The following is a 27,892-nucleotide window of genomic DNA, read 5'->3' as shown; positions in this document are numbered from 1 at the left end:
GAAAAAAGAAAAGCAGCTGCAGTTATGCTAGCTTCCAGTTTTTGAGGAACTTCATCTTGTCATCTCTGGTCTTCTTTTTTTCATATTTGTGAGCCCGATCCGAGGGCCCCGTCCCGGTGGCTGTAGGTGGTGCTCTGTGTGACAGTGTGGGTGCTGCAGGATTCCTTTGTCGGGGCAGGAATGCACATCCCGGCTGTGAAATCCACCACATGATTGTGATTCATTGTTCTCATTTAGGTTTCCATCCAACCAGTTATTCTAACAACAACAACTGAAGAACGTTTTGACCGAGTTTCTGAAACAAACCAAAGTGACATTACGTGAAACCTGGCAGAGCCAGGCTTTTTTTCTCCTACGTTTTCAGAGTCATGACTGCAAGCACACACACTGGACTGAAACACATTCAAATGTCACTCAGACACGATTAGGTAACTGACCTGGGTATGCAGTGACCCTCTCACCCGCTCATCTGTTCCAGGACTTCTCAGAGTCTTGTTTTCCTTCAACCTCATCATGTGAAGTACTCTTTCAGGCTCAGAGGGCCCGATAGCTGGCAGTGGATCATTTTGTCTCATAGCTGGCTAGGATCTTGGGACATGTAATAAGCAGCTGACTTGGCTACTCTCATAGAACAACCCCCCCCCCCCCACACACACACTACGAGGGGTTACAGATTGTTTGTTAGTGGATCTCACCAAGTTATGGACATATTTACTTTGTAAAAGTGAGGACAGTCCAGCTTAAAAACGATTTACTCTTGATTTTGATTTGGATCCAGGACTTTATTTTTATGACCTTGCCATAGATTTTCAATCGTTTTCAGACACATAAGTGTGTCACATTTAAACTCTTTATTTATTTTTCGCTGATTTTTAATTCGTAAAGTGTTACAGCAATTTTCTCTCACCAGGATAATCTAAAACCAATTTTGTTAGCCTAGTGCAAGGATAGAGACCCCTGGTCCTGGAGAGCCACTATCTAGTTTTAAAAGTTGCCTTGATTCAACACAGTTGATTCACCAGTTCACCCGGCTCTGCAGAACATTTTAATCACCTGCTGATTAAAATCAGGTGTGTTGAACCAGGGCAACCTCCAAAACGTGCTGGATAGATGCTCTCCAGGACCAGGGTTGCCAACCCCTGGCCTAGTGTCTGGTAAATCTGCTCCAATAAACCTAATATAATTACTGCACCTTTCTCAGAAACATATCTACATTTATAAGCACTACTAATGTGCTAAACTTCCCTATTTGTTATCAAGCAAAGACATGTTTGTGTTTAAAATGTTCTTAAAATGTAGGTATCCATAAAATTAACGCCCAACACTGAAACTTTCTTGGAGTAAGATTTTTAAAATATGTTAATAGATTTTATACAGTATCTTTTTGCTATTGGCACTCATTTAGCAAAATGACAATCAGCACTTCTTATTTAGCTCGATTCTCCACAATTGTCAATTTAGTGTGGTGTTAAAGATGTGGTTCACTGGGAAAAACCCCCAACAAATTTTCAATTAATATTTCTGATTATAATCAGTTTTTCATACAGATTGAACATGAAAATAGTCTCCTACACCTATCTCCTGCATTAGCTTCTGATAGAAAATAGACAGTGAAAGTAGGATTTGACAATCCTGACAGATCTACGTCACGCTGTCTATGAACATTCACAGACTCAACCGTCTTGACTCACGATGGGGAAGGCTATAGTTGGTTTAGCATCCAGGAAACGGCAGAGGACGTCTCGGCTAGTAGAAGCTAACCCTTAGCATTCGCAACTCCACAACACAGCAGAACTTCTTCAGGCTTGTGTTATTTGTGGAGATAAAATATCAACGTTACAGAGCAAACCGTGTCAGTGGTAGAGTCGTGTTGCTGTTAGCCAATCAGAGGAGAGATGTCCAAATATCTGGAAGTAAGTCTCCAAATGCTGCTGGCTGAAGCTCTCCTCTGATCTGGCAATCTTCTAGATCCTGAAACGGGCACACCAGAACTTTTTGTACCCAGAGTTCAACTTAAAAGGCATTAATTTTACTAGGTCTGGACAATATAGAAAAAAAAAACCTCATCGGTTAAAAAAGTCATATTGATCGATATCAATAATTATTGACAGCTATATGAAAAATGTCAAATATATTTTAAGTGCAGCCCTGGCCATCTTAGGCCATTACTTTATGATAAAACAAGTTGGTTGTGTTACCATACGTGTTTTTTTATTGATTCTCTGTATCAAACCACCTTTGTTTTTTGTCAGACTTATTGCCACACCGGTGAAGTATTGTAACCTTTTTTTGGTATGTTTTCTTCCACTTTTCCTTGCTGCAACATCTTGTTTAAGTCACATTGCTGTCTGTTTAGGTTTGAGAGGGGAGGGCTTGGTGACGGAGCGTGCTTGGGTCTGTATTTTTGATTGGTTGGGTGTAAGTAATGACTCTACAGCATGGGCCATTTATATGGATAGACCTTAATAAAATGGGATTGGTTGGTGATATTAACGTCCGGTTTGTGGCACATTAGTATATGTGAGGGGGCAAACTTTTCAAGATGGGTGTTGACCATGGTGGCTATTTTGAAGTTGGCCATCTTGGATCCAACTTTTGTTTTTTCAATAGGAAGAGGGTCATGTGACACATCAAACTTATTGGGAATTTCACAAGAAAAACAATGGTGTGCTTGGTTTGAACGTAACTTTATTCTTTCATGAGTTATTTACAAGTTTCTGACCACTTTGTGTTCGATTGTCAATGTAATCCTCTTCTCCCACTCTTCACACACTGGTGGCAACACCGCTGTATAAATGCCAGCACAGGTTTCCAGTATCCATAGTTTCAGGTGCTGCACATTAGGGCTGCAACAAACGATTATTTGGATAATCGATGAATCGGATGGGGTCTCGACACGATTAATCGATTAATCGGATTATGTGGGGAAATTTTTAAAACTGCTTCACTTTATTGAACACAACATTATTAGAAAACAGTTCAATAGCAGAAAAACAACATGCCATCACCTAAATTGTCTTATAAGGTGTATAGACAGAGACCCTAAGCTACATCTATCTGTGACCTAAAATGCTTGGTCCAAGTTAAACAGCTTAAGGGCAATTCTCATCTGTTTTGTTTGATCTCATCTGTAGACATTATAATTGGGGATGTCAAACAACTAATTTTTAAATGTAATTCAACATTGGCTGTGAATTAATCAAAATTGATCACTATTTCCAAAAATGACTGAAAAAATACCAAATAAAACAAAAGTAAATGAATGCCATCCTCCTTGTGATGATGCCCTGGGCAACTGCCATAAAGTCACATCAAGAAATGCTGCTGATCATTCCGATGATCCCAAATAGACTCACATTAGGCCACATGAAAGCAACTGAACCCAAAAATATATTAACCAGTATATACTGCACTCTCACATAGGGCTGCTCGATTATGGCAAAAATAATAATCACGATTTTTGTGACTGAAATTGAGATCACGATTATTTAGGACGATTTTTCTATTTATGTTGATTTTATTTGTTTTTATTCAGTCATAAAATTGCTCAGGCACAATCAGGACAAAAATAAATAAGAAACAAGATGATCACTAAAATAACTCCTGATTCTCAGTATAAAAAGACCAATATACTTATAGCTCATAGTTTATGACCCAAGGGCTGTAGACCTTGGTTTAACTCTTAAGTCTAACCAGTACAGACCCAAATACCAATATCTTGCAAATACTGACAGCAAGAATTATACAGTTGCATTTATAACAAATAAATGCAAATAAATTGATGTTCACAAAATGTTGCATAACATTTACTGAAGTTGTGTCAAGGTGCTGTAGGAGAGTGCACTAGCACCGCGTCCTCAGAGAGGTTAGTTATTATTTATCAGCATGAGGAACTTATTTATATCTATTTCTACTTTATTTATAAACTATTTATTTACAAGTCATTCATCAGTTAATGTAATAAATGTCCCAACCACAGCTGCACCCCCCACCCCCCAACCCGGTCTCACAGCAATCGGGGCAAGCTGCACGTATGTTTAGCACGCCGCACGTGCACATTTAGCCGTTTTTAGCGGCTCAGGAGTCCGCAGGTACGGTGTGTGTGTCACTCACCCTGGTTACTCCAACAGGGAGCCGGCTCCGAGAGCTGTTTCTTTAGCGAATGACACATCACTACATCATTCCCTTTCCTAATGTCCTGAAGAACGGTCCGGAGCGCAGGCGGAGTGTTTAGCTAACCTGCAGGAAACGTCGACGACAGTTATCCAGAAAGTAGCTAAGGGTCACCAGAGATGATTCTGAGGTGTTTGCTAGGTACTTTTAAGATTTAAAAAGTCAAGAAGGGGGTCTGAGAAGCTGTTGGAAATAGCGTCAAAGTCGCCAAGTTGGCAACGCTGTCAGGGAGGAGCACTTCATTTGCAACTCAGGGCAGCGCAAGTGGGAGGAGCATATAATCGGCTTGTTTTGTTTTTTATAATCGTTCAAAACTCAGATCATAATCGTGATTAAAATTCGATTAATTGAGCAGCCCTACTCTCACACAACACGCCTGCAGCAACAGTTAGGACTCCTCCCTCCCTTTTAAAAGCATTTTTGCTTCCGAGGACATTGTGGTTGTAAAACCACATGCTAGTAGTCTGGCCCCGGTGTGATCAACCAGTTTCTGCGGAAATGTGACGGTGGAACCAGGGCCAGATTAACACTTTGTTGTACCCTGGGCAACAATATTCAAGGGCTCCATCATCACAACCCGAGGATCACCATAATGTGGTCACATACAGAATATTTTACTGTAATATGCAGTAAATATACTCAATACTTGAATGCCTGACAACACGTAACCCGCCCAGAGTAACCTTTGACCCACCTCGTGTGGACTGACCAATGAGGAGGGGGTCTTAACTTGAGGCCCTCTCTTCATTGGTCAGTCTGCATGAGACTGACTCAACTGACGTTCAGTCATAGGCAGCGAAGCGTCTCTGTGCAGCGCAAAAGCCCAGGTGGACAGTTTGTTTAATAGGGTGACCATATTTCCATTTCCAAACAAGAGGACAGGGGATCTGTGCCTATGATGTCACACTATGGCAACACCACACAAACCATGTTGGGACCCATTTTTTGTAAGAACTAAATTAATATCAGATTCTGCCAATAAAATGGCTCTAAAACAATTCATATGTAAATATTTAGCATATTTATTGCAAAATCTCATTTTTCTGCTTTAGTGCTGCAACAAGGTTTTATTAATAATAAATTATTATACCTTTTGTTTTACTACAGCATTGGTAAGCTTCTTGTGCACGGATTATTAAGGATGCTTGTTTCAGCTGTGAGATTAAACGATAGGATCAATGAAAAAATAAGTTGTCCCACACTCCATGGAAACTTTCAGAGAATCCACAAATAGTGGCTTTCAAATGGTTTTGTTACTTTTTGCAAGTTTAGAAAAGAAGCAGATGAGACAGCATGTCTGATAATTTAGTTTTTCATCTGATAATATTAGAACATGTCAGTAATGTCTGAGGGGCTTTTATAAACACCGTATAACTAACACTACTGGAGAGGGTATGAATTACACAGAGGCCTCTGGGGAGCCCAGTTATTGGGGGGGGGGGGGGGGGCATTTTGCCTTGGCCCTCAAAATGTCTTGAAATGGCCCTGGGTGTGTGACTGAGTTTTGAAGGTGATCTGAATTGTATCAGATGTATAAATATGACATGTGTATAACTTATTGTTTTTTACTGGTAAAAACGTGTAGTGGAGATAAATCTACCTACATTTTACTTTTCAACACTTAGTTTTGTTTTCTTGTTTTTATTTAACTATTTTCCTGTCCTGTCTGTCTCTCATCTTCCTGCATCTCCTCTTAATTCTCCAGAAAATCTGTTGCCTTGCTTCTTACCTTTTCACCTCATCAGTTACTTTTGAGCAGATCAACGGGATCTCCTGACCGCAAAGCGGAGAGCGCGTTTTCGATGCTGCGTGAGGTGACATCACCACAGCACAGGTGATGACAGGGTCCGAAATTAACACTCGCCACTCGCCAAATGCGAGTAAATAGCTCCATTTGGCGAGTAAATTTTTGAGCTCTACCTGCCACCTGGCGAGTAAATGTTTGCACCAAATTAGTTATGTTTATCAGTCATCTTCCATGGATTTCTGATACTCCTCCCGCCTGCATGCAACGTACACAAACGTATGCGAAACGTGAACGCCGCATCCAACGTCAGTTCCACCTATCCCATTCAATCAGTTTATCAAGTTAGCCGTTAGCTTCGTGTTAAAACTAGCTGTGAAATGTGGCGGTTTTTAACTGGAGTCAGCCAGCCTTCCAAAAGAAAACTCGTCGAACTGGAAGAAAAACCACCAGGACCAGTGGCAACCAGAAGATTTTGTGAAAAGTGGCGAAATTGAGACGGCGGAGTCGTGAGACAATGGCTACATTATGATGGCCACGTAGCGTTGCTGCCTTTCACAGACAACTGTCCCTCGGCATTCTTCAAATATCCAAAAAAAAATGCCCGTACTTCCGACTTTGTCTTCTTTGAGGGATAATAAATGTCCCAAGTGCTGCCGTCTCCTCCTGCCATTATTTCCGCTTTAGCTTAAAGAAAGTTTTGGTCGTAAACAACAAAGTGCGCATGTGCCGCCGGCAACTTCTAACAGATGATACGGTGGCTGGTAAGGGTCACCGCGCCTACACCGCAGCCACGGTAATCCACCGAGATATATATTTTTAAACAAGACTGTTATTATTATTGTCAACTTTTTTTTACCGGGGTTTACAGCTACAACGGTTACCGTGACAACCCTAGCCCTGACACTTTCAGATATTCTCATGGTGCAGCTGTGTTCGCCAGAGATCAAGGACTATGACCCAAATGAGGCTGTAATGCTTTGGCACAAAGACGGTGTCAGAAGCAGGAGGCCAGACTTCATGGACAGAGAAAACAAGGAGTCTGACTAGATTTCAATGAAAGAGTTCATAAAAACATCTCTAAAAATAAATAAATAAATAGTAAAAATGACAAAAGAGTTGTTTTCCTTATTAATTGATGTTTTAATTATTTTGTCACTCTGTTTGGAATCAACATAATATAGAATTACATGCTTTAGGTAGATCTAAATCATTTAGAATTTTGGCCGGTAAAAAAATATGCTTGGCCGGTAGATTTTCATCATCTACCGGCCAACTTGGCCGGTGAGTAAAAAATTTAATTTCGGACCCTGGGTGATGAGCTCCGCAGTAGCGCGCTTCAGGCACAAATAAGACAGAAAATAGAGAACATGTGCAGACATGAACGATCGTGTGCTAATTATAGTTTTTTGGCTGCGCCACTTTGAGAATGGACCGTGCGCTGGAAGCAGCTGCCTGGATCGCTGCGCAACAATGCGCTGTGCCGCACTCTGCTCAAAATAGTCCAAAAATGATATAATATAGAAAATTTTTTTCCGGCTCCCCGGATGTGTAGGATATACAGCTCCCCCATAATTCGATCCCTGCTCCTGGATGAAAAGCCGGACATTTTCATCAATACAAGAACCCGCAGTCCGGACGCCCGGACAGAGAGTGAAAAGTGGACATGTCCGGGGAAAACGGAACGTACGGTCACCATAGTCCTCATAAAGCGGGAAATTATAGATACAGTATTGTGCTCGTGCCCTGGGCCCTTTAGAGTTCGTGGGCCCTGGGCAATTGCCCAGTTAATCCGGCCTTGGGCGGAACCGGTTCGCAGCAGCGCGAACCTTGCGCTGATCTGCCGGCTCTCCCTCTCGCTGATCTGCCGGCTGACTTGCTCTGCGCACAGCGGCGGGCGGGAAGGGGGGGGGGGGGGGCGCTTTTGGGAGTGTTGTGCGACACAACATCGAATTTATCGATTCGTTGTTGCAGCCCTACTGCACATCTCATATCTTCACACCATAGACAATTGCCTTCAGATGACCCCAAAGATAAAAGTTTAAGGGGGTCAGAGTGGGAGACCTTGGGGGCTATTCAACTGGCCCCCCAATGACCTATACACTTTCCAGGAAACTGTTCCATCTAGGAATGCTCAGACCTGACACCCATAATGTGGTGGTGCACCACCTTGCTGGAAAAACTCCGGGAACGTGCCAGCTTCAGTGCATAACACAGAAGCAGAGGGAAACACATCATCGTGTAGCAATTTCAAATATCGCTAGTGTTCCACCGGGTGGTGATGTTAGCCCCAGGCTCTGGTTAGCTTCCAGTTAAAAGGCTACAGCTCTCTCCTCCCAGTCCCACCCTGCTAAATAGGGCCTGGAAAAGTTCCCCCACACATCAAAGTGATTTTTCATTTATGAGCTTTTATAACCTTCTTAATCAGGATAGTTGATTTGCTGCTGCACATAAACTGTCAGTCAGAAGCTCTGCTAGCCGGTTATCTTAGAGGAGCTAGTTCAATTTGTTAGCTTGTTATCAGGATCATAGTTACAGTTTCATCATCTGAGCTGCTTTTTAAGATCTAGGTAAACTTGTTCAATTTGGGGTTAAAAGCAAATGTTTTCACATATTTTCCATGTAGTTTTTTTTTTGCCAGTTCCTCTTCTGAAAGGTAGACAATTGTTGTTCTCTTTCCCTCAAAAAATCTAAATTTTCCTGGTTTGGCCCAGCACAGTTCACATTCCAGTTGCAGCAACAGCCTTATATCATAACCACATAAGTGGAGAAAATGTTCAGTAGCAATGAGAGAATTTGCTCAGGGTTTCCCTTACATAGGCGTAGCCGTGGCGGGCCGTCACGGCTGAAATCCCACCGCCACGCCTACAAGATCCCAAGTATTTTTTTTGCGCTGTTTCCCGAAAAAGCAGCGGGAACTACTATGTTGTCGCTTGCGATCACAGCCGACAGGCAGCAAGGAGGAGCAGGCAGGGCAAGGTGAAGTTACAGCATAAGTTACTGAGTTTAAAATGAGAAAGGTAGCAGTAGATATAATGCTTTTTGGTTTACATGTTTCAATAGCATTAAGATAAATGAGTGTTGATGATCTTGACAGGGTTTCCTCCAGTGCTTTCTAGGCCAGGTTTTCCTCCCCCCACCAGGCTAAGCATCACTTATTCATGTAAAATGTATTTATTTTTTCATGTCTGACGCATCTAATACTGCATTACGGCGTGAGCGCAGCAGCGACAACTTAAGATCGATGTGTGAGCAGCCTGAGAGGTCGGGTGTTTTCATCGGAACCCTTAAAACCTCCAGCAGGCTACGCTGCACTATTGACGTGTTAGCGCGCGGCGCTAACAACTTAGCGACGTGACATGTCTCGGAGAAAGCGTAAAAACACGTTAGACGCTTCTTCTGAAGCGGAAAAATAACACCTCTTCTTAAGCAGAGCACGACGTCGCCTCGGCTCGTTCACGACCGAGCCGGTGTCGGTACAAGATCTGCTCGGGTGCAAGATCGGCTCGGGGTTTGTCGACTGCCGATGACGTCAAAGTAGTTGATTGGCTGAACATGAACCTTACGGAATTACGTAATCACGTTACGTTGGTCCAGGCAAATCTTTCTGTTGGAAAGATGGACAACTTTTACAAAGAAATCCATCATTACCTTTTTGAAAATACACTTTTAGCATAGAGCTGCATGTATATTAGGGCTGAACGATTAACTGCATGTACAATTAAATTGCGATGTGACAAAAGGAGATTTTCTAATCGCAAAGGCTGCAATTTGGCAGCGAGTGGTTAGCGCCTCTCAGAGTAAGGACTCCAAAGTGCTTTATACTACAGTGTATCATTCATCCATTCACACACACATTCACACACTGATGGTGATGAGCTACGATGTAGCCACAGCTGCCCTGGGGCGCACTGACAGAGGCGAGGCTGCCGAGCTCAGGCGCCACCGGTTCCTCCGACCATCAGCAGGCAAGGTGGGTTAAGCGTCTTGCCCAAGGACACAACAGCAGAATTCTCTGTCCGGAGCCGGGATCGAACCTGCAACCTTCCGATTACTGGACAACCCGCTCAACCTGTTGAGCTACTGCTGCCCCAGTATATCACTAATGAATTATTGTCCAGCCCTAATTTCTACTAGAGACCACTGCAAAAGTATTGATTAAGCAAGTGAACCACACCTTTAATCCTCTGGAGGCAGGCGTTGCAGATTTGCAACATTAAAACCTACCTACCTGGTTACTCCACATACGTATTTCATGAGCATGTTTTAACTCAGAAGTACCCCTGAAGGACTTAGTTGTTCGTCTTTTATCAAAACTTATTTTGAGCCTGAGAGGGTTAAAACAAGGACAGACACAATAACTTAATATGGTTTTAAGTTTTTGACAGATTCTTTGTGACTACCCCCTCTGTCCTGTATCACTACATTAGAAGTAATGAGGTCAAGTTTTTTTTTTTGCTGTACAAAGAGGTTTCTCATGCCGAGGGTTTCTCAACACCAGAAATGATGGTGTAATGAGTGAAGTGACTCAAAGCTGCACTGCTGTGGGAGAACCTTTATTTTGGCAATTTGCTTGTTTTAGTGGTGCATTAAACTGTGACGTAAACTGAGACTCAGACGGGAAAAGAAGACAGGTTTCAGACTGGATGTTTAGCCTTGGATTTGCTGTCCTTTTTAAATTTTGATGGTTAGTTTACAGATGGTCTCTTCTGTTGAGCTGTTGGATTAATATTCTCTTGCTTTCATTTCTTTGCTCATCCACATGCTCCATATAAGCCTTGTAAGATGGGGGTGCATGCGAGGAGACCCAGCCCAGCTGCACAAGGCTTGGCTGAGCTGAGCTGAGCTGCCAGAGTCATGTTTCCCCCTCTAGCTGTGTCACAGAGAAACAAGAGCAAGGCCAAAGAAAGAACAAACAGGGAACACTGAAGCAGCTAGCTCCAGAGTAGACTGAACCCTTCCCCACAGTTGTTCCCTTTTGAAAGGAAAGCCCAGTGTGACTAGAGGTGAGTGTGGGGCCCCAGCTTGTTAAAACATGTGCACACTTTTTCTTTTTCTTCCAGTCGGGGCTGCCAGTGTGGTAGTCATTCCTCCTAAACATGGCTCTATGTACTGATTGTTTGAGAAGTCTGTGTGCCCAGGTCAGGTAAAGCCTCTACACCAAGTGCGGAACGGATGTGGTCCAGTTTCCGTCTGGCCTCTGCATGGACCAAAAATCATTGAATCGAATCAGGGCAATCTCACCAGCTGCGGTGTGGATCTGGATGTGGAGCTCTGGAAAGTTTTCACATGGAGTCTTAACAAGAAAACTGACATGAAGAAGAAGAAACTATCTCTATGTAGCTCCACTTAAGATAAAATAAATCACAGGGCGCTTAACAAGAACCAAAAAAAAAAAAAGAAATAAGAAAATAAGTAAATAAGATTTAAAAATATCATTAAATTGGGAAAAGTTAAAATTGTGATTAAAAAATGTGAGGGAAAGGGAAAATGAATAAGAAAGAGACCAGTGGATCTCAGGAAAGACTGAATTGGTAGAAAGAGCAGAATGAAGAAAAGGTGATGAAGAATCAACCAAAGGCTACACAGATGAGTTTTCAGCTGCTTTATAAAGGAGACCACTGAGTCCTCTGATCTCAGGCTCTGAGGCGGTTCTGTCTTGATCCAGGATCCAAACGTTACATTTTAAATGTTGAGAAATGGTGTGTGCGTGTGTGCGTGTGTGTGTGTGTGTGTGTGTGTGTGTGTGTGTGTGCGCGCGTGCGCGTGTGTGTGTGTGTGTGCGCATCCCCCTGCACATATGGGATTGGTTTTTAGTTCAAAGTGTACAGTCTTGCTTGTTTACTAGGTTAGTAATTTCCCTGCATATCCTGAAAAGCTCAGTTTCTTTGTCAATGCCTTCTAGATTACTCAGACTGCAACAAGCAAACAGTTGGACTAGTTGACAAAAACTGTCAAACACATGAGTCTAAATTTTGGCCCACTGATGTGAGTCTGTTGGTTTTATTTAAAATATTCTTCTTGGCACATGAAGCTGTTTTGGGCTCAGGATGAAGTGTTGGAGGATCTGTCCCATTTTCCTTTTTTTCAGCCAGTGGACAGAAATGTTGTGGAGGACAAAGTAAACTGCCAGTGGCGTTTCATGACTTCCCTCCACCTCCACCACTCTCTTAGCTGCCTGCCATGTGCTGCGCTGTTGGCAGCCTGTAATGTGTACCGTGTTGGATTGAACCTTGCACTCTGCCTGGCTGCCAGCTTTCTGGCAGAACTAGTCAGACACAAGATTTAGGTTATTTCCCTAATTTTACAGAGCTGCCTCAATGTTTCTTCTCTGTTTAGTTTTATAGGGCGGGATCAGATTACAGTAGTAGGTTGCTGATCTCTTTATATAATAGTTGCTCTGACAAATACAAAATCTATATGGTATAGAGCTCCGGGAGTTGACGTCACTTCTCCCGGCATGCAACAGTTCAAATCGAAACGGCGCCATATTGGCAGGTAGAAGCCGACAGCTGGACTATTTGTTATTGTCAGAAAACTCTATCAGACAGGAAATATGGTAGATTCCTGTTGTGCCCCAGGCTACAGAACAGACACGGACGACTTAAGGAATGAGCCATCTACTGGATTCCCCATGATCCGGAGCGCCGCAAACGTTGGATCATTGTAATAAAACACGCTAGTGACCGGGCTAAAATGAAACTGTAGGATCCCGAGAGTAAAGGATTTCGCTTATGTAGCAACCACTTCATATCAGGTACTTAAACCAACGTTTCCTCAACTGTGTATGGTATTTATTTTAAATGCTTTTGTTACGATTCTTAGTGGGCTTCCTAAACTTATTTTGGCGTGGCTTTTTCTGTCTTATTACTCACAGCAACAAGTAAACATTACTTAAAATGTTGCCTTGTGATTTCTGCGTGCTGCCGTTTACGTGTTTTATGATCACAGCAATTTACCGGCTAAGCTGTATTTCATTTTAAGCAATGGTTGATCAACTGTCAGATCACACATAAAAAGCACTTTGGATTGCTATTATCTGTCTCACCGAGACAGATCTCAGACAGATCCTGAGACACTCCTGCCTGATTTATTTTATTCACGGAAAACAATCAGACTAGTGATTTCTCTTGGCGTTCAGTTTATACATTCAAACAGCACAGCACTCTATTTAAACTACTTACGTGTAAATCTGTTATTTGTCCATCCATCCATTTTCATCCGCGTATCCGGAGTCGGGTTGCGGGGGCAGTAGCGGCGAGAGGCCCAGACTTCCCTCTCCCCAGCCGCCTGAGCCAGTTCCTCTGGGGGAATCCCAAGGGGTTCCCCGGCCAGGTCCGGTAAGAAGTCTGCTCCGACAGCTTCTGGCGTTTTTAAAAAGTATCCCAGGGGCACGGTAAGGGTCGGAGATGTTTAGTCTATTTAATTTCTGACTATATAAAACGATTTCTTCGGTTTTAAAGTGTGAAGTAAACTCCGACGAAGTAAAATCCAAGCCGATCCCGTTCACGTTCATGTTTACGATCCGTGTTTGTTTAGCTTCTTTTACCTGCCAATATGGCGTCTACTAACTGAGAGTCACGTGGGGTCCGGAGCTCTATACCATTCTGCAGAAGGATATAAAGCTTTATGACTAAACTCTTTGATCATGAATGTCCAAACATTTAGAGTTCCTCAACACTTGAATATTTTGGTGCTTGGTTTTAAATTATGCAACACAATTAAAGAAGCCTATAAATAGGGATGTCCCGATCAGGTTTTTTTTGCCCCCGAGTCCGAGTCATTTGATTTTGAGAATCTGCTGATACAGAGTCCCGATCCGATACTTTCGATACTTAAAAAAAAGAAGGAAGAAACAGTTCCAGAATGTTCCTTATTTTTTATTTAATTACCTTTTTATTTTAAGTTTTTTAACCACAGATCACCTCTGTGAGGTAGCTTGAACAATCAAGTAATAAATAACATAAATTCTTCACTTTTGGACTTTATTGCAAATATAAAAAGTCTAATATAAAAACAGATAGCAGTTCAGCTTAAAATACCTGGCAGGGGTTTATTTTGCCTCGGCCCCCAAAATGCTTAGATACGTCCCTGGGCATGGGACGGAGTTTTGAAGATGATCTGAATTGTATCAACTATAAATACTACATGCTGATAAATTATTGCTTTATACAGGCACAAACGTGTAGTGGGATAAATCTACCTACATTGTTTTCTTCGTTTTTGTTTTCCTATCTTCCTGTCCTGTCTGTCTCTGATCTTCCTGCATCTCCCAGTTCTCCAGAAAAACTCCTGTCTGCTCCCTTCCTTTTCACCTCACAAATAACTTTTTAACTAGCAGATAAAATTGATCTATTGACCGCAAAAAAAGCGACATTGATCAAAATGTCCGGTTTTTCGTCCAGGAGCAGGGATCGAGTTATGGGGCTAGATATCTTTCAGGGAAAGATCCAGTCTCTACCTGTATTACAATATTAATGGTCTCAGCGGGGATTCTGTTGAGCGGAGAGTACGCAGAGCGCTGATCGTTGGTGTGCCCGCTGCATCTGGCGCACAATACATTCTCAAGGTGGCGATCAAACATTATTATTAACACATGATCGTTCATATCTGTTAAAATCTTCTGGTATTCTGTCTTTTAATCGTTCCTGACATGCTCCGCTCATCGTGTGCTGCAGGGATTTCACCTCACTGAAGCAGCATCAAAATGCGCACTCTGCTTTACGGTCAGGAGATCCTTTTGATCTGCTCAAAAGTAACTGATGAGGTGAAAAAGTAAGAATCCAGGCAGCAGTTTTTCTGGAGAGTTTAGAGGAGATTAGGTCTGGGCGATATGGAAAAAATAGAATATCACGATTTTTCCAATATTTTATCACGATTTCGATTTTATCACAATTTTTTACCCATGAATAGCATAACTTCAATTGCGTATTAAAGAAGAGAAACATTGAATAAATAAACATTTATTCATATTAGGGATAATCAGCACAGTGCTAACACACTTATATTTTAAACTCACACCAGAGATGATAAAAGCCCTGAGAGAAACAATAACAAAAATCAGTTTTTCTCGTTTTTCAAGTAACTTAACATAAATTAAAATCGTAAACATATTTAAAGTGCAAACATGTCAATTGCAAACGTATTGTGCAAACATTAACTTGTTCAAAATACTATGTAGCTCCCAGTTGCTCATGTAGTGGATAGTTAAGCTCAAATACGGCTCTGATGTGCGGCTGGACCAGAGATCGCTTGTGGTAGCAAATAACTGCGCATTCTGAATATTTTCTGCAACAAGTCTCTAAATAAAGTAAAATTTTCCAGTGCAGATTGGAGACAACCCATAGACGCACTGATTTGATCTCATTTCAGAGAAAAATAGAACAGGTCAGATGCACCTAATAAATAAAATTACTAACAAACTCAGGAATCTTTCTTTGCTTCACTGTTCTGGTGCTGAAAACATCACTAATGTGGATCAAAGGAGATACACAGATGAATGCACCTCTTATTATTTGGAGACTACATTTACTGCAGCTGGCAGAGGCAGAGATTGTTTCTATTGATACACGGAGTTTACACAATCATTTTAAATGTTAATAGGGGAAGACTGCAGGAGGGAGCGGTAAAATACAGGGGGTCCCAGCAAAAACAAGAAACTACGAGTCTGATGAAACCCGCTGGTTTTCCATCAGGCAGTCACGGGGCAGCTCCAGCAACCGAGCTCAGTCCGGTACCGACACCGGCTCGGCAGAGGGTGGACGAGCCGAGGCGACGTCGTGCTCTGCTTTAGAAGCGGTGTTATTTTCCTGCTTCAGAAGAAGCGTCCAACGTGTTTTTACGCTTTCTCCGAGACATGTCACGTCGCTAAGTTGTTAGCGCCGCGCGCTAAGGAAACCCTGCGTTCCTCTTCGGAACGAAAACCTCGTTGTCGCTCAGCCGCGGCGAAGCCATGTTTGTTCACACACAAAGTGAAAACAAGCGGGGCACTAATATATTACTATGACTCACTCTGATTGGTTAAGGGTCAAACAAGGGCGTGTCATTCGCCTGGGGTAAGTTCTATTTCGTCTAGTCTTAGCCCTTAAGCTAGCTGCTATTGGAAGGATGATCTCCGCATCAGCCAATCATGAAGAGCTTAAATGTACGCCCACCAATAGTGGGCCCCCTCGTGGTATATAACCGCAGTGACCCCACTGCTCACCTCCTTTTTCTCTTCATGCCAAGCTTGAGAGCTTTATTAAAGAGCAAATATTATCTCAAAAGAGCAAATTATCCGAAGACGACTTACCAGCCATGTCCAGCGACACCAGACCCTGCCCGACCTGCCAGACGGGCTCCATTTCCAGCGGCGACCTGCACGCTAAGTGTGAGGTCTGTCTCGGGGCTCACCACGCTGGCCTGGCCTTGACCCCGCAGGCCTCGTGCCCGTTCTGTGCCGCTCTGCCCGTGGCGGAGAAGATTCGCCGGGTCGAGTACTTCACTCCCGCCGCCGACGAAGAATTTCCGGTGGCTGACTCCTACCCGCTGGACAAGGCTTTGGTTTTCTTCGACGCCGGTCAGGAGCCGGCTGGCTTCAACCGGCTGGATGACGTCACTGACAGCGAAAACTACGATGAGGCGGCGTCCCTCCTAGACATAACGGAGGTCGACGAGCTTCGCTCAGCGGGTCCTTCTGCCCCAGTGGCTTCTCGCTCCTCCCTGCCAGCAGTAAGAGCACTGCTCCAGGAGCTGCCCGCCATCATTTCTGCGTCAGCAGCCCGCAAGGGGCTAGCTGTGCCAGAACCGGCCCTGCCTGAAGCGGATGATTTGGCGGGAATTTTCGGGGCAACTCAGACACGCTGTCCAGACCCTGTCTGGCCGCGCTTCCCCGCTGCTATGAGCTGCTGGTCTGCCGCCTTCTCCGAGCCTGCCAAGCTCAAGGCGCCAGTCTCCACATATGCGCCCATCACCAAGGTCGAGGGGTTTTCCGACCAAGGCTGGCCGTCCGTTCCTCCACTAGAGCCGGATTTGGCCTCGCTGTTCGGCGCCAAGAACCACCTCGCTGGCCCGCGAGCTGTTCCCGCTTCAAAACATGACCAGCTGCTGACGCAGCTCACCGACCGCACACATCAGTGTGCCTTTCACACCGGCGCTGCAGGGAATAACATCGCCCTTCTTGCCTTCGGCGTCTCCAAGATGATGGAGGAGCTGGAAGCTCCCGAGGAGTCGAAAGCCGTCATAACTAAGACTGCTGATGCCATCCTCAATCTGTGTGCTGCTGTGCTCACCGGTTCTGCTCGCATCGCTGCCTGGCAGACCCTCATCCAGCGAGCGATCTGGCTGAAGGCCCTGCCCTCCATTCCGGAACATCTGCAAAGGGAGATGCTGGATGGCCCCATCACCACCGATGTTCTGTTTGGTCCCCATCTTAGGGGCGTCATTGAGAGGGCTCAGAAGACGGCCGAACTATCGGCTACGGTGCGAGACCTGGTCCACCCTCGGTCAGCCTCGCACTCCGGCCGTTCAGCCAGAGGATGGGACGAACGGCGCGGAAGCTTCAGACGTCCAGCTGCACCGCCCGCTCCACGGAGCCGGCCTCCCGCTTCGGCTCCACATCAGCGGGACCAGCGAGATGGCGGACAACGGTTCCGGCGGGGCCAGCAGACACGCCGTCTTGGCAGTCCCAGGTGCAGGAGCCTCGCCGAAAGCAGCCACGGAAGTGACTCTTTGGGGGGAATGTGTGTGTTACTGATTGTTCTGATGTTGTTGGTTTTGAAATAAAACCCAAAAAACGTCACTCAAAGAGCTCAATCCTACAGTGCTCCGCAGAATCCTCTGCCGAGTTTTCACACATGTTCCCCACACCAAGCACTGCTGCACGCACACATGTTCCTGCAGGTAGTCATAATACACGGCCAGCCGTAAGGGTGCGCTCCATTTGCGCTCTGGCCCCAGCATCCGGCCAGGCCCAACTCGTCCCGCTCTCCCCACGCCGTTGGGTGGGGCGGGATGTCATGTCGCTGTCTCGACCACGCGCGGCGGCACAGTGCGCGGCTCCATCCGCTAGCACTCTGTCGCCCCCGTGCACAGGCCCGGCTCCCACTCGTCCTTCACTCTCGGACTCCACGCTCCGCGGTGTGGACCAGCCTGTTCCAGCTGTTTCGCACTTGCCCTTTCGAGCGCAGCCCTCCATGGGTCGCCCCCAGTTCTCTGGTACAGGCGACGGCGGTAAGGGCGCATGCACAACCCTCAGACGTTGTTCACGTGACCGCGCACACGCATCCACTGTCGGAACGCGCGCACGAGTGGCGCCGCCTTTGCATCATGAGCAAATGGATTTCGGACACCATTCATTGCGGTCACACACTTCATTTTCAGGCCACTCCACCTCCCTTCAACGGGATCGTGGAGACGACGTTCACATCGCAAGTACAGTCTCAGGCGCTAGAGCTGGAACTGCGGGAACTTCTGTCCAAAGACGCTATTTCCCGAGTCCCTCGCGGACAAGAACTCTCGGGTTTCAACTCCCGCTACTTCGTAGTTCCGAAGAAGTCGGGAGGAATGAGGCCGATTCTCGACCTGTCCCTGTTCAACTGCTCCATAGCAGTAATGCATTTCCGCATGTTAACGATGAGACAAGTCCTGGAATATGTGCGCCCCGGGGATTGGTTCACGTCAATCGACCTGAAAGACGCATACTTCCACATACCAGTAGTTCCAAACCACCGGAAGTTTCTGCGTTTTTCGTTCAAGGGAGTTCAATATCAGTTCAATCGCCTCCCTTTCGGCTACTCGCTAGCCCCGCGCACTTTCTCCAAATGTCTGGAGACCGCGCTGCAGCCACTGCGCACAGAGGGAATGAGGGTCTTATTTTACCTGGACGATCTTCTCCTGTGCGCTCGGTCCGAGGACGAGGCGTCACAACAAACCAGGAGGTTGACAGAGCATCTGTCAACCCTAGGGTTTTCTATAAACTGGGAAAAGAGCTCCATCCTTCCATCCCAGTCGATTGTGTTTCTCGGGGTGGAGTTGGACGCCTCCCTAATGAGAGCACGTTTGTCGCCTGCAAGAGCGGCAGATCTCTCCATGGTGATCTCCCGTGTTCAACCCCGCAAGATCGTGAGAGCCCGGTTAGTCATGAAACTCCTGGGCATGATGTCCGCAGCCCATTCAGTAGTGCCGCTAGGTTTGCTGCGCACGAGGCGCTTGCAACGCTGGTTCGTCCGCCTCCGGGTACACCCAATACGTCAGAAGAGACGTATGTTGAGGATTCCCCCTTCAGTGGGCGGGGACCTCGCTCACTGGGGGAACCCCTGCATCCTCTCACGCGGGGTTCCCATCAGACGTCCTGCGTCACACGTATCTGTGTTTACGGATGCGTCACTGTCGGGGTGGGGGGGCACGTGCTTGTCCCACACGGTGGCAGATCGCTGGCCCTCCCACACGCACGAGCACATAAATGTGTTGGAGCTTATGACAGTGAGGAATGTGATCAGACACTTCGCTGCCCTTCTCGAGGGCCGTCATGTCGAAGTTTACACAGACAACCGGGTAGCGGCAGCCTACATAAATCGCCAAGGGGGAGTTCGATCCCTCCCACTGTTGCGTGTCGCCACAGATTTACTGTGTTGGACACATGTCCACCTGCTGTCCATCAGAGCCATCTACATTCCGGGGGTACTGAATGTAGCGGCAGACATCCTGTCGAGAGGGGGACCCCGCGACTCCGACTGGCGTCTACATCCTGCACTGATATCACAGATCTGGATCAGGTTCGGGGAACCGTCTGTGGATCTGTTCGCGGCTCGCGAAAACGCTCAGTGTCGCCTGTGGTTTTCCCTGAGTCCCCGGGACGGACCCCCGCTCGGGGCGGACGCCTTCTCACACCAGCCCTGGCCTCGAACGCTCCTTTACGCGTTTCCACCAGTCCCTCTGATTCCCCGTCTCCTGGACCGAATTCGGTTGGAACAGCTCTCGGTGATTCTGGTGGCTCCCAGGCGCGTGTCCGCGTCATGGTTTCCGGAACTGCAAGCGCTAGTGTCCGGCTCCCCGTGGAGGCTCCCGTGGAGGGCGGACGCCCTTCTCCAGGCGGATGGGATAATCAAACATCCTCCGGAAATAGGCCAACGGCTGTGGGTCTGGCCGCTGAGCGGTCACGCTTAGAGGCTTCTGGGCTGCCGCATGATGTGGTGGCCACGATTCAGAGTGCGCGGGCGCCCTCTACCATTGCCTCTTACGGTGCTAAATGGGCAGCTTTCCAGAACTGGTGCGCAGAACGGAATGTTCAAGCGCTCTCCTGCCAGCTGGCGGATGTTCTATCGTTTTTGCAGATACTGATGGACAGGGGCCTCGCATTCAGCACTGTTAAGACATATGCTGCAGCTATCTCATCATGTCATCAGGGTTTTGGAGATAGATCTGTTTTCAATCATCCCCTCACAAAACGTTTTCTAAAAGGTGTCAGAAGGAACAGACCTGTGTCCCGCCCGCTTTTTCCCCAATGGGATATAACGGTGGTTCTGCACGGCTTATCTGAAGCTCCATTTGAACCCTTGGACCAGGTCTCACTCAAGTTCCTGTCGCTTAAAACTGCATTGCTGCTGGCGCTAGCATCAGTTAAGAGAGTGAGTGACCTAACCGCCCTCTCAGTGGCTCCCGCTTGCCTCAGGATCCGGGAGGATGGCGGGTCTGCTGTTTTATGCCCCAACCCAGCCTTTGTGCCCAAAAGCATTAATGCTTCCTTCAAATCCAGGTCAATTTCATTGGCTGGACTTTTTCCTCCTCCCCATAATTCTGAGGAGGAGGCGGCTTCTCACCTTCTCTGCCCGGTGCGCGCGCTTGCACGATATGTGTCACGCACTTCAGGGATTCGTCGCTCACAAAACCTGTTTGTGCACTACAGGGAGTCTTCCCTTGGTCAGGCGCTGTCGGCCCAGCGCTTTTCACGCTGGCTGTGTGACGCCATTTCCCTCGCTTACACATCATCAGGGCGGGATCCCCCTGAGGCACTCAGGGCTCATTCGGCCAGAGGGATTTCCTCTTCGATGGCGCTCCTCAGTGGTGTGTCAATGGAAGACATTTGTCAGGCTGCTTCATGGGCTTCACCCTGTTCCTTTACTCGTTATTATTTACGAGATGTGTCTTCAGGTTCCATCACTCGTTCAGTGCTTGGACCCCAGCAGGCTAAATGAATGCTTATGGCACCTCATTGGCCTTGCTGAGATGGATTTTATCCTCTTGTGGATGATGTTTTTTAGTGGGGGCCCCTCTCTTATCGTGCCTGCCTCAGTCTTTAGGCCTGGTCTGAGGCTGAACGTCCCCCACTAGAGGAGATTTGATTGGGTGTGTCCATTGGTTGTGTTAACCAGTGGGGCGTAAACCCATCCAGCTGCGCTTTATTCCAATAGCAGCTAGCTTAAGGGCTAAGACTAGACGAAATAGAACGTTGGTTACGTATTGTAACCCCAGATTCTATGAGTCTAGTCGCAGCCCTTAAGCCACTGGCCCCACTAGTTATGATGGGAATAAGAGCCATTGGAGGTGAGCAGTGGGGTCACTGCGGTTATATACCACGAGGGGGCCCACTATTGGTGGGCGTACATTTAAGCTCTTCATGATTGGCTCCCAGATCATCCTTCCAATAGCAGCTAGCTTAAGGGCTGCGACTAGACTCATAGAATCTGGGGTTACAATTCGTAACCAACGTTCCCTTTTCATTCAGAGGCAGAAATTCAACAGCAGAGCTGTGAATCGTGATAAAACGGTCTCTCAAAAATGACAGACCGTCAGATGTGTAGATCGTAAAACGGTCTAAAATCGTCATATCGCCCAGCCCTAGAGGAGATGCAGGAAGATGAGAGACAGACAGGACAGGAAAATGGTTAAATAAAAACAAGAAAACAAAACAAAGTGTTGAAAAGTAAAATGTAGGTAGATTTATCTCCACTACACGTTTTTACCTGTATAAAGCAATAAGTAGGGATGCTCCGATCACATTTTTTTGCTCCCGATCCGATTCCGAGTCATTTGATTTTGAGTATCTGCCGATACCGAGTCCCGATCCGATACTTCAGCAATACAATAAAATAGCAAGAAAAAAGGGAGACTGCACCCAAATTGACCAGTTAGGTTTGTTATTATTATTTATATGACTGCATCCAACATGATACCATAAGAAAGTAGAAACATTTTGTTAGTGCAGCAGCACTTCAAACCAAGTAAACAAAATTATATCTTTGTAGCTTATCAGTGGTGCAACAATATGTAAACAAATTTGTTTTTATAGAAAAGTAGAAAAGGTTTGTAAAATAACTCAACACAATAATAGAAGTTAAATTAAAGTGCTTACCTCCACCTCTAAGAGGTAGTTGCATAATTCAGTCAGGTAACAAAATAAAATACATCTCAGGCCTTTGACTGACTAGTTTATTAAAACGAACAAAAGATATGCCTAATCAAAGTGGTGTACGAACTAGGGTTGTCACGGTATGAAAATTTAACCTCACGGTTATTGTGACCAAAATTATCACGGTTTTCGGTATTATCGCGGTATTTTTTAAACGGTGTTGCATATGTTCAGAAAGCATTGATAGTCCTGTTCTACACAAACTGAAATAGTTCTGAAAAGGTTTAACAGTGTTTATTAAACCTAAAATAACACAAAGCCTTAGCAAAAGTGCAACTTTTCACAAGTAAAGGAACAAACAGCTTCTTTTTCTGGAACATGTTACTGTAGTCAGTGCAGGTTTAAATTATACAAATCCAAACATTCAAAACATAAACAATATGTAAACAAATCAAAGAAACACCACTTGTTTTCTCATATACTTGTTTTCTTCATTATCAAAATGAAAATCTAAAACTCCAGTCCACACTTGACTTGAGCACTGTACAAGTCAACCTTAAAAAATATGTATTTAAAATAAATATCCACTTTAAACAAATTACTAAAATAACTACTACACTATGTAATCAAATCCAAATGTTCAAGTATAAATGGCATTGAATAAGTAAACAAATCCATGACAAGGAACTAATTGTATATTTCTCTTCATCATCAACAAATAAGATGCTTCATCCAGCAACAGGGTGTCCGTGACACGGTTTAAATGCTGGCAGAGGACGCTGCGGCTGCAGTATGTAGTGACTCGTTGCATTCTCCCTCAACCAAAAGTCCTCACGTCATGCATGTAAGCTAAAATGCTAATGTTAACTTACCTTGCACTGGCTGTGGAGACGTGGGTGATCGTCACGCAGATGTGCCATGAGATTTGAAGTGTTGCTGCCTTCTGCAGACACTTGTTTCCTGCACGTTCTGCAAACGGGATAGCCGTCTTCTATTAACTGTCCCTCAGCATTTTTCAGAAATCCCAAATATGCCCATACTTCCGATTTAGTCTTCTTTGAGGGCTGATGGATGTCCTGGGCGCTGCCGTCGCCTCCTTCGGCCATTATTTCAGCTTCAAAGTTTTGGTGCCGTTGCAAATTAAAAAGTGCGTGTGCGCGCCGCGGGAACTTCAGCTGAAGCGACGGTGGCTGGTAAGGGTCATCGCGCCGAAACCGCGGCCACGGTAAACCCACCGAGATAATATAGTTTTTTAAAAACTGGACGGTTATTTTTATTGTCAACTTTTTTACCGGGGTTTACCGCTATACCGGTTACCGTGACAACCCTAGTACGAACTTCACCATTCAAGTATAAAACATCAACATCAAATTGCAAAGAACTAGTAAATCACCTCTTCCATGTGCTCTACATGGAGCTCAACTTTTACTTTAAGGCTCCCAAATAAAGTGCAGTTTAAAATGATTCCAAACCACTGACATTTTTTGCTCTCCTGGAGCGAGACAAGCATTAACCTGCTAGCTAACTGCTACCTGAATTCCACGGTCCACTTTAAAACGTGTGACGTTACGGCTGCCGTATGGTGTTGTCATGTCGTTATTGAGGAAGTGAAACTTGGTACAAAATTAAGCCATTGTTATTCAATTTGAAACTCAAGATTGATTAAAAATGTCATGCTTGTTGTTTTATAAGGTTAAATCCGATCTTTAACACCCGATTCCGATCTTTTAAAAGTCACGTGATCGGGCCCGATTTCCGATCACGTGATCGGGCCCGATTTCCGATCACGTGATCGGATCGGAGCATCCCTAGCAATAAGTTATACACATGTAATATTTATACATTTGATAGAATTCAGATCACCTTCAAAACTCAGTCACACGCCCAGGGCCATTTCAAGGCATTTTGGGGGCCAAGGCTAAATGAAACACCCCCCTAACCCGTACATAATAGACATGCCACCATTACATTGTTGGCAGCAGAAATTAAATGTTATTAAAATTTTCAATACAAATGCATGTTAATGAAATGCATTATATTTTACTGGATATATTTATGTGTTATTTTGACTAAGATGAGTGTTAATACAAACCTAAAATGTTACTGAAATGTAGGTCAAATATTAAAAAATATTTTTAACTATAAATATCAGATGGGAAAAGCAAACTAAACACTAATCTAATGCATATTATTGAGCCTTTTATAATATTTTGTCTCTAAAAAAGTGAGGCAGTTGAATGCACAGAGTATTCATGTGCTGGCGCATGGTCAGGATGGTGCCACCTCTGCCTCAATTTGAGCCAGGAAAAACCCTGGTACATGTATATGATGAGAGTTTCACAAGATGGTTTCTTGCTGTGAGCAATATGTATGTGGGTAATCATTTCATTCAGTGTGTGTGTGTGTGTGTGTGTGTGTGCTCCTTCACTATTGCTTTTTGTCCTGACACGTCTGCTGGAGAGTGAGAAAGGATCTTCCACAGACTGGATTTACACAAAATGTGTGTAGGAACTTATAGCAATGGAACACAGACGTGTGTTAGGATATATAGAGTGTGTGTATGTTTGTGTGTGTACATGTATATGTATATGTGTATATAAATATAAAAATAAGATCAGATGAATGGAAGGTGCCTTCATGACATCATCCTTAGGTTTCTGAAGAGCTGAATTGAAGCCCAATGGCTGGCTCCTACCACTGCCATCTTGGCCGTGTTGCACGTCTTATCAACACTGGACAATACAAAAATGAAGCTGAGAGTGGGCCTGTGAGGGTGAGGGCAGATGATTGATTGACACCCTTCAAACTGTGAGCCAATGTAGCTGCGAGCTTATTCGGCTATCCTGGAGCCATCCGAAACTAATAGTCTTGTGGAATGAGTTCAGCCCGAAAACCGTGGTTGAGCAACTCCAACTTTCTAGGATAACACTTTTAACGTGAGGCAGAGGCTTTCCTTGGAGTAAGCAGGAGGCAAGTTGCTACTGTAGCGCTGATGGCTCTTTATACACCTGTCAATCAAAAGTACACACTCCTAATAATTATTAATTTAAAGTATTTTTTACATCTAAACAGATGAGTTACAAAAAATAATCCACCACCTCAGCGTTGTCATGACGATAAACTTAAACTATTAGAACTAAAATGTTTTTTTTTCATCCAGACTGTTTATTTCTGCATAGAAGATGGCATTTGTAACATGGGAGTGAATGTGTAGGAACAAATGACAGTAATTCACAGGTGTGTGTGTGTGTGTGTGTGTGTGTGTGTGTGTGTGTGTGTGTGTGTGTGTGTGTGTGTGTGTGTGTGTGTGTGTGTGTGTGGACATATGACAGTAGAACACAGTTATTTGTAGTGGATTGTTTTGCACTGTGGTGAGGACGTACACAGTGTCCTTATACCACCAACCCCCGTCCCTCCCAGCCTGCTGACGTTTTCCTCAGCTCCACACACTCATCCCTCCCATCCTCCAACATATTACATTACACCACCATTGCCTCCTCCACACTCAACCACCTTGGAAGGGTTTGCAGTGACTCCACATTTACTATTTTTATAAGTAGTTTCAAGCCAATTTTAGAGTTATGGCCACAAATGTGGAGAGTCATGATCCATTCAAGAACAAACCTACACAATGGAGCCTTGTTTCTGTTTGGCAGCTATATTTATATGTGTCTTCTTTTGTTAGTAATGTCCATGAAAAAGCGCACAAGTAGCTTTTAGGAGTACTATTCGTGGATTCACTGCACACTGTAAGGAAACTGATGCCATGTCGGCTTTATTTACATGGGGCTGCATAACTGTGGCTCAACCAGTCTTTTTGCTTAATAACTAAAGATGTTTCCCCAGCAAGAATAGGTAGGTGGCAAGTAGTCTGGACTTGTCTACTGGTAGCTGAGTTGGGTAAATGACCTTCTTGCCACATCTATTATTGCACCTTCTCTCATCCTCAGGCTCGGATCAAGTTTCCTGTCGACTACCCTTACTCTCCACCTGCTTTCCGTTTCCTCACCAAAATGTGGCATCCCAACATCTATGAGGTAATTAGTTCTAAATGTGTAAATCCAAGCTTGTTTGTTTAGATGGAGCTAGGGCTGCACGATATTAAGAAAACCTGCGAGATGCGATAACAGTGGCCAATATTGCGATGATGATATTACTTGCGATAAATAAAAAATTAACTCTGGAACTAAAATAATCGAAAACAAAGAAATGAAAAAATTACAAAAAAAAAATCATGAAAATGAACAAGAAAAGGGAATCAGTGGATCCTGAGAAAAGCAGAATCAGCAGATAGAGCAGAACAAAGCTAATTCAGGTGTTTGCTAACCATCCAAATTAAGTGCCGTCCGCCTCGGGGGCGGGACTCTAACCTTTTAGAACCCACCCGATTGGCCAAATTGGTGAAGAACTCTATTTGATTTGTTAAAAATACATCATGCTTCCGTTTGATTGACAGAATGCATTATGTGTAGCAAACATTTGAGCTGACCATTCATTATGATATTTATCTGTTATTTGCGATATGCATATTGCGTGTGCTGATATCGCGATAACGATATATTTGCGATATATTGTGCAGCTCTAGATGGAGCATTGCAATCTTTGCCTTCTGTCCTCTTTGCTGCTGAATTATCTAGAATTTAGTTAGAAATTTCAATCAGGAATCAGAGTTTAAGTTTCTAAATCATGATTCAGGTTTAAAGACTGTGGAAATATTTGTATAGCATTTCCTCATTGCTAAATAATAGAACTACCTTTTTAATTAATTAAAGCTTATAGCATCACATCACTCTGGAAGGACTGAAAGCAAAAACAATCTACAAAGTGTTTGACATTGATCTTATGGAATAAAACTAATAAATAGAATCACTGTAAAGTAATTCTATTAGCAGACTTTTTAAAGGAGTCATCACCTGAAATGTCACTTTTCCACTTGAAAAAATGTGTATAATGGCTTCCTAATGATTTTTCAATGGCCAAAAAGTCGATATTTAACATTGGATCGTTTTTTTCCTCTTTGCTACTTCAACCAGCCCACGTTCACCCCACGAGCATGCGCACTCCAAATCAAGATCTTGAGCTCTGGCCTAACTGTTGTCACAAAGGCAGGATGTACAGTACCATATATGGACAGCGCAGAGCAACGCCGCTATAGCCCACACTTCTCTACTTCCAGAAAAGATGGCCATTAGAGACGTAGTTTCAACTTAAATTTTGGAACTAGTTGTTTTTGAAAATATAGTAATAATAGTTCGTATTTTAAAATATCAAACTTTTATTGGCCCAAAGTCGTTCCAGCTGTCATCAAGCATCCAAATGTTTGCTGGGTTTTAACACCATTTTTGGTGATACAAATATTTTTAGTTAAATGTGTCAAAGATGGCTCAACATGTAAGACTCCTGACTTACACACGGAGGACAAGTGGTTTTACAGTGGTTAGACAGTAATAAGACACTAGGGTTGTCACGGTGTGAAAATTTAACCTCACTGTTATTGTGACCAAAATTATCACGGTTTTCGGTATTATCGCGGTATTTTTTTAAACGTGTTACATTTTCAGACAACTAAATAAACCCTGTATATCAGGAAAATATAGTCCTCAGATTGTGTCTAAATTTTGCCTAAAATTTGTAATTTTGGAATTATG

At 44.4% G+C, this 27,892-nt stretch overlaps 1 protein-coding gene across 1 annotated transcript in view; it reads left to right on the top strand.

Annotated features, from left to right (window-relative positions):
- The window catches only part of cdc34a (cell division cycle 34 homolog (S. cerevisiae) a), a 39,498-nt gene that overhangs the window by 2,107 nt on the left and 9,499 nt on the right, over positions 1-27,892 (top strand). The window contains exon 2 of the mRNA XM_015971390.3: positions 26,195-26,281. Within this exon, the coding sequence (XP_015826876.1) occupies positions 26,195-26,281 (87 nt within the window). The remainder of the gene's footprint in view (positions 1-26,194; positions 26,282-27,892) is intronic.

This window comes from Nothobranchius furzeri, chromosome 8 (genome assembly GCF_043380555.1).
Source record: "Nothobranchius furzeri strain GRZ-AD chromosome 8, NfurGRZ-RIMD1, whole genome shotgun sequence".
NCBI lineage: Eukaryota > Metazoa > Chordata > Actinopteri > Cyprinodontiformes > Nothobranchiidae > Nothobranchius > Nothobranchius furzeri.
Note: the sequence above shows the minus strand (reverse complement) of the source record. Positions and strands in the feature narration are given on the sequence as shown.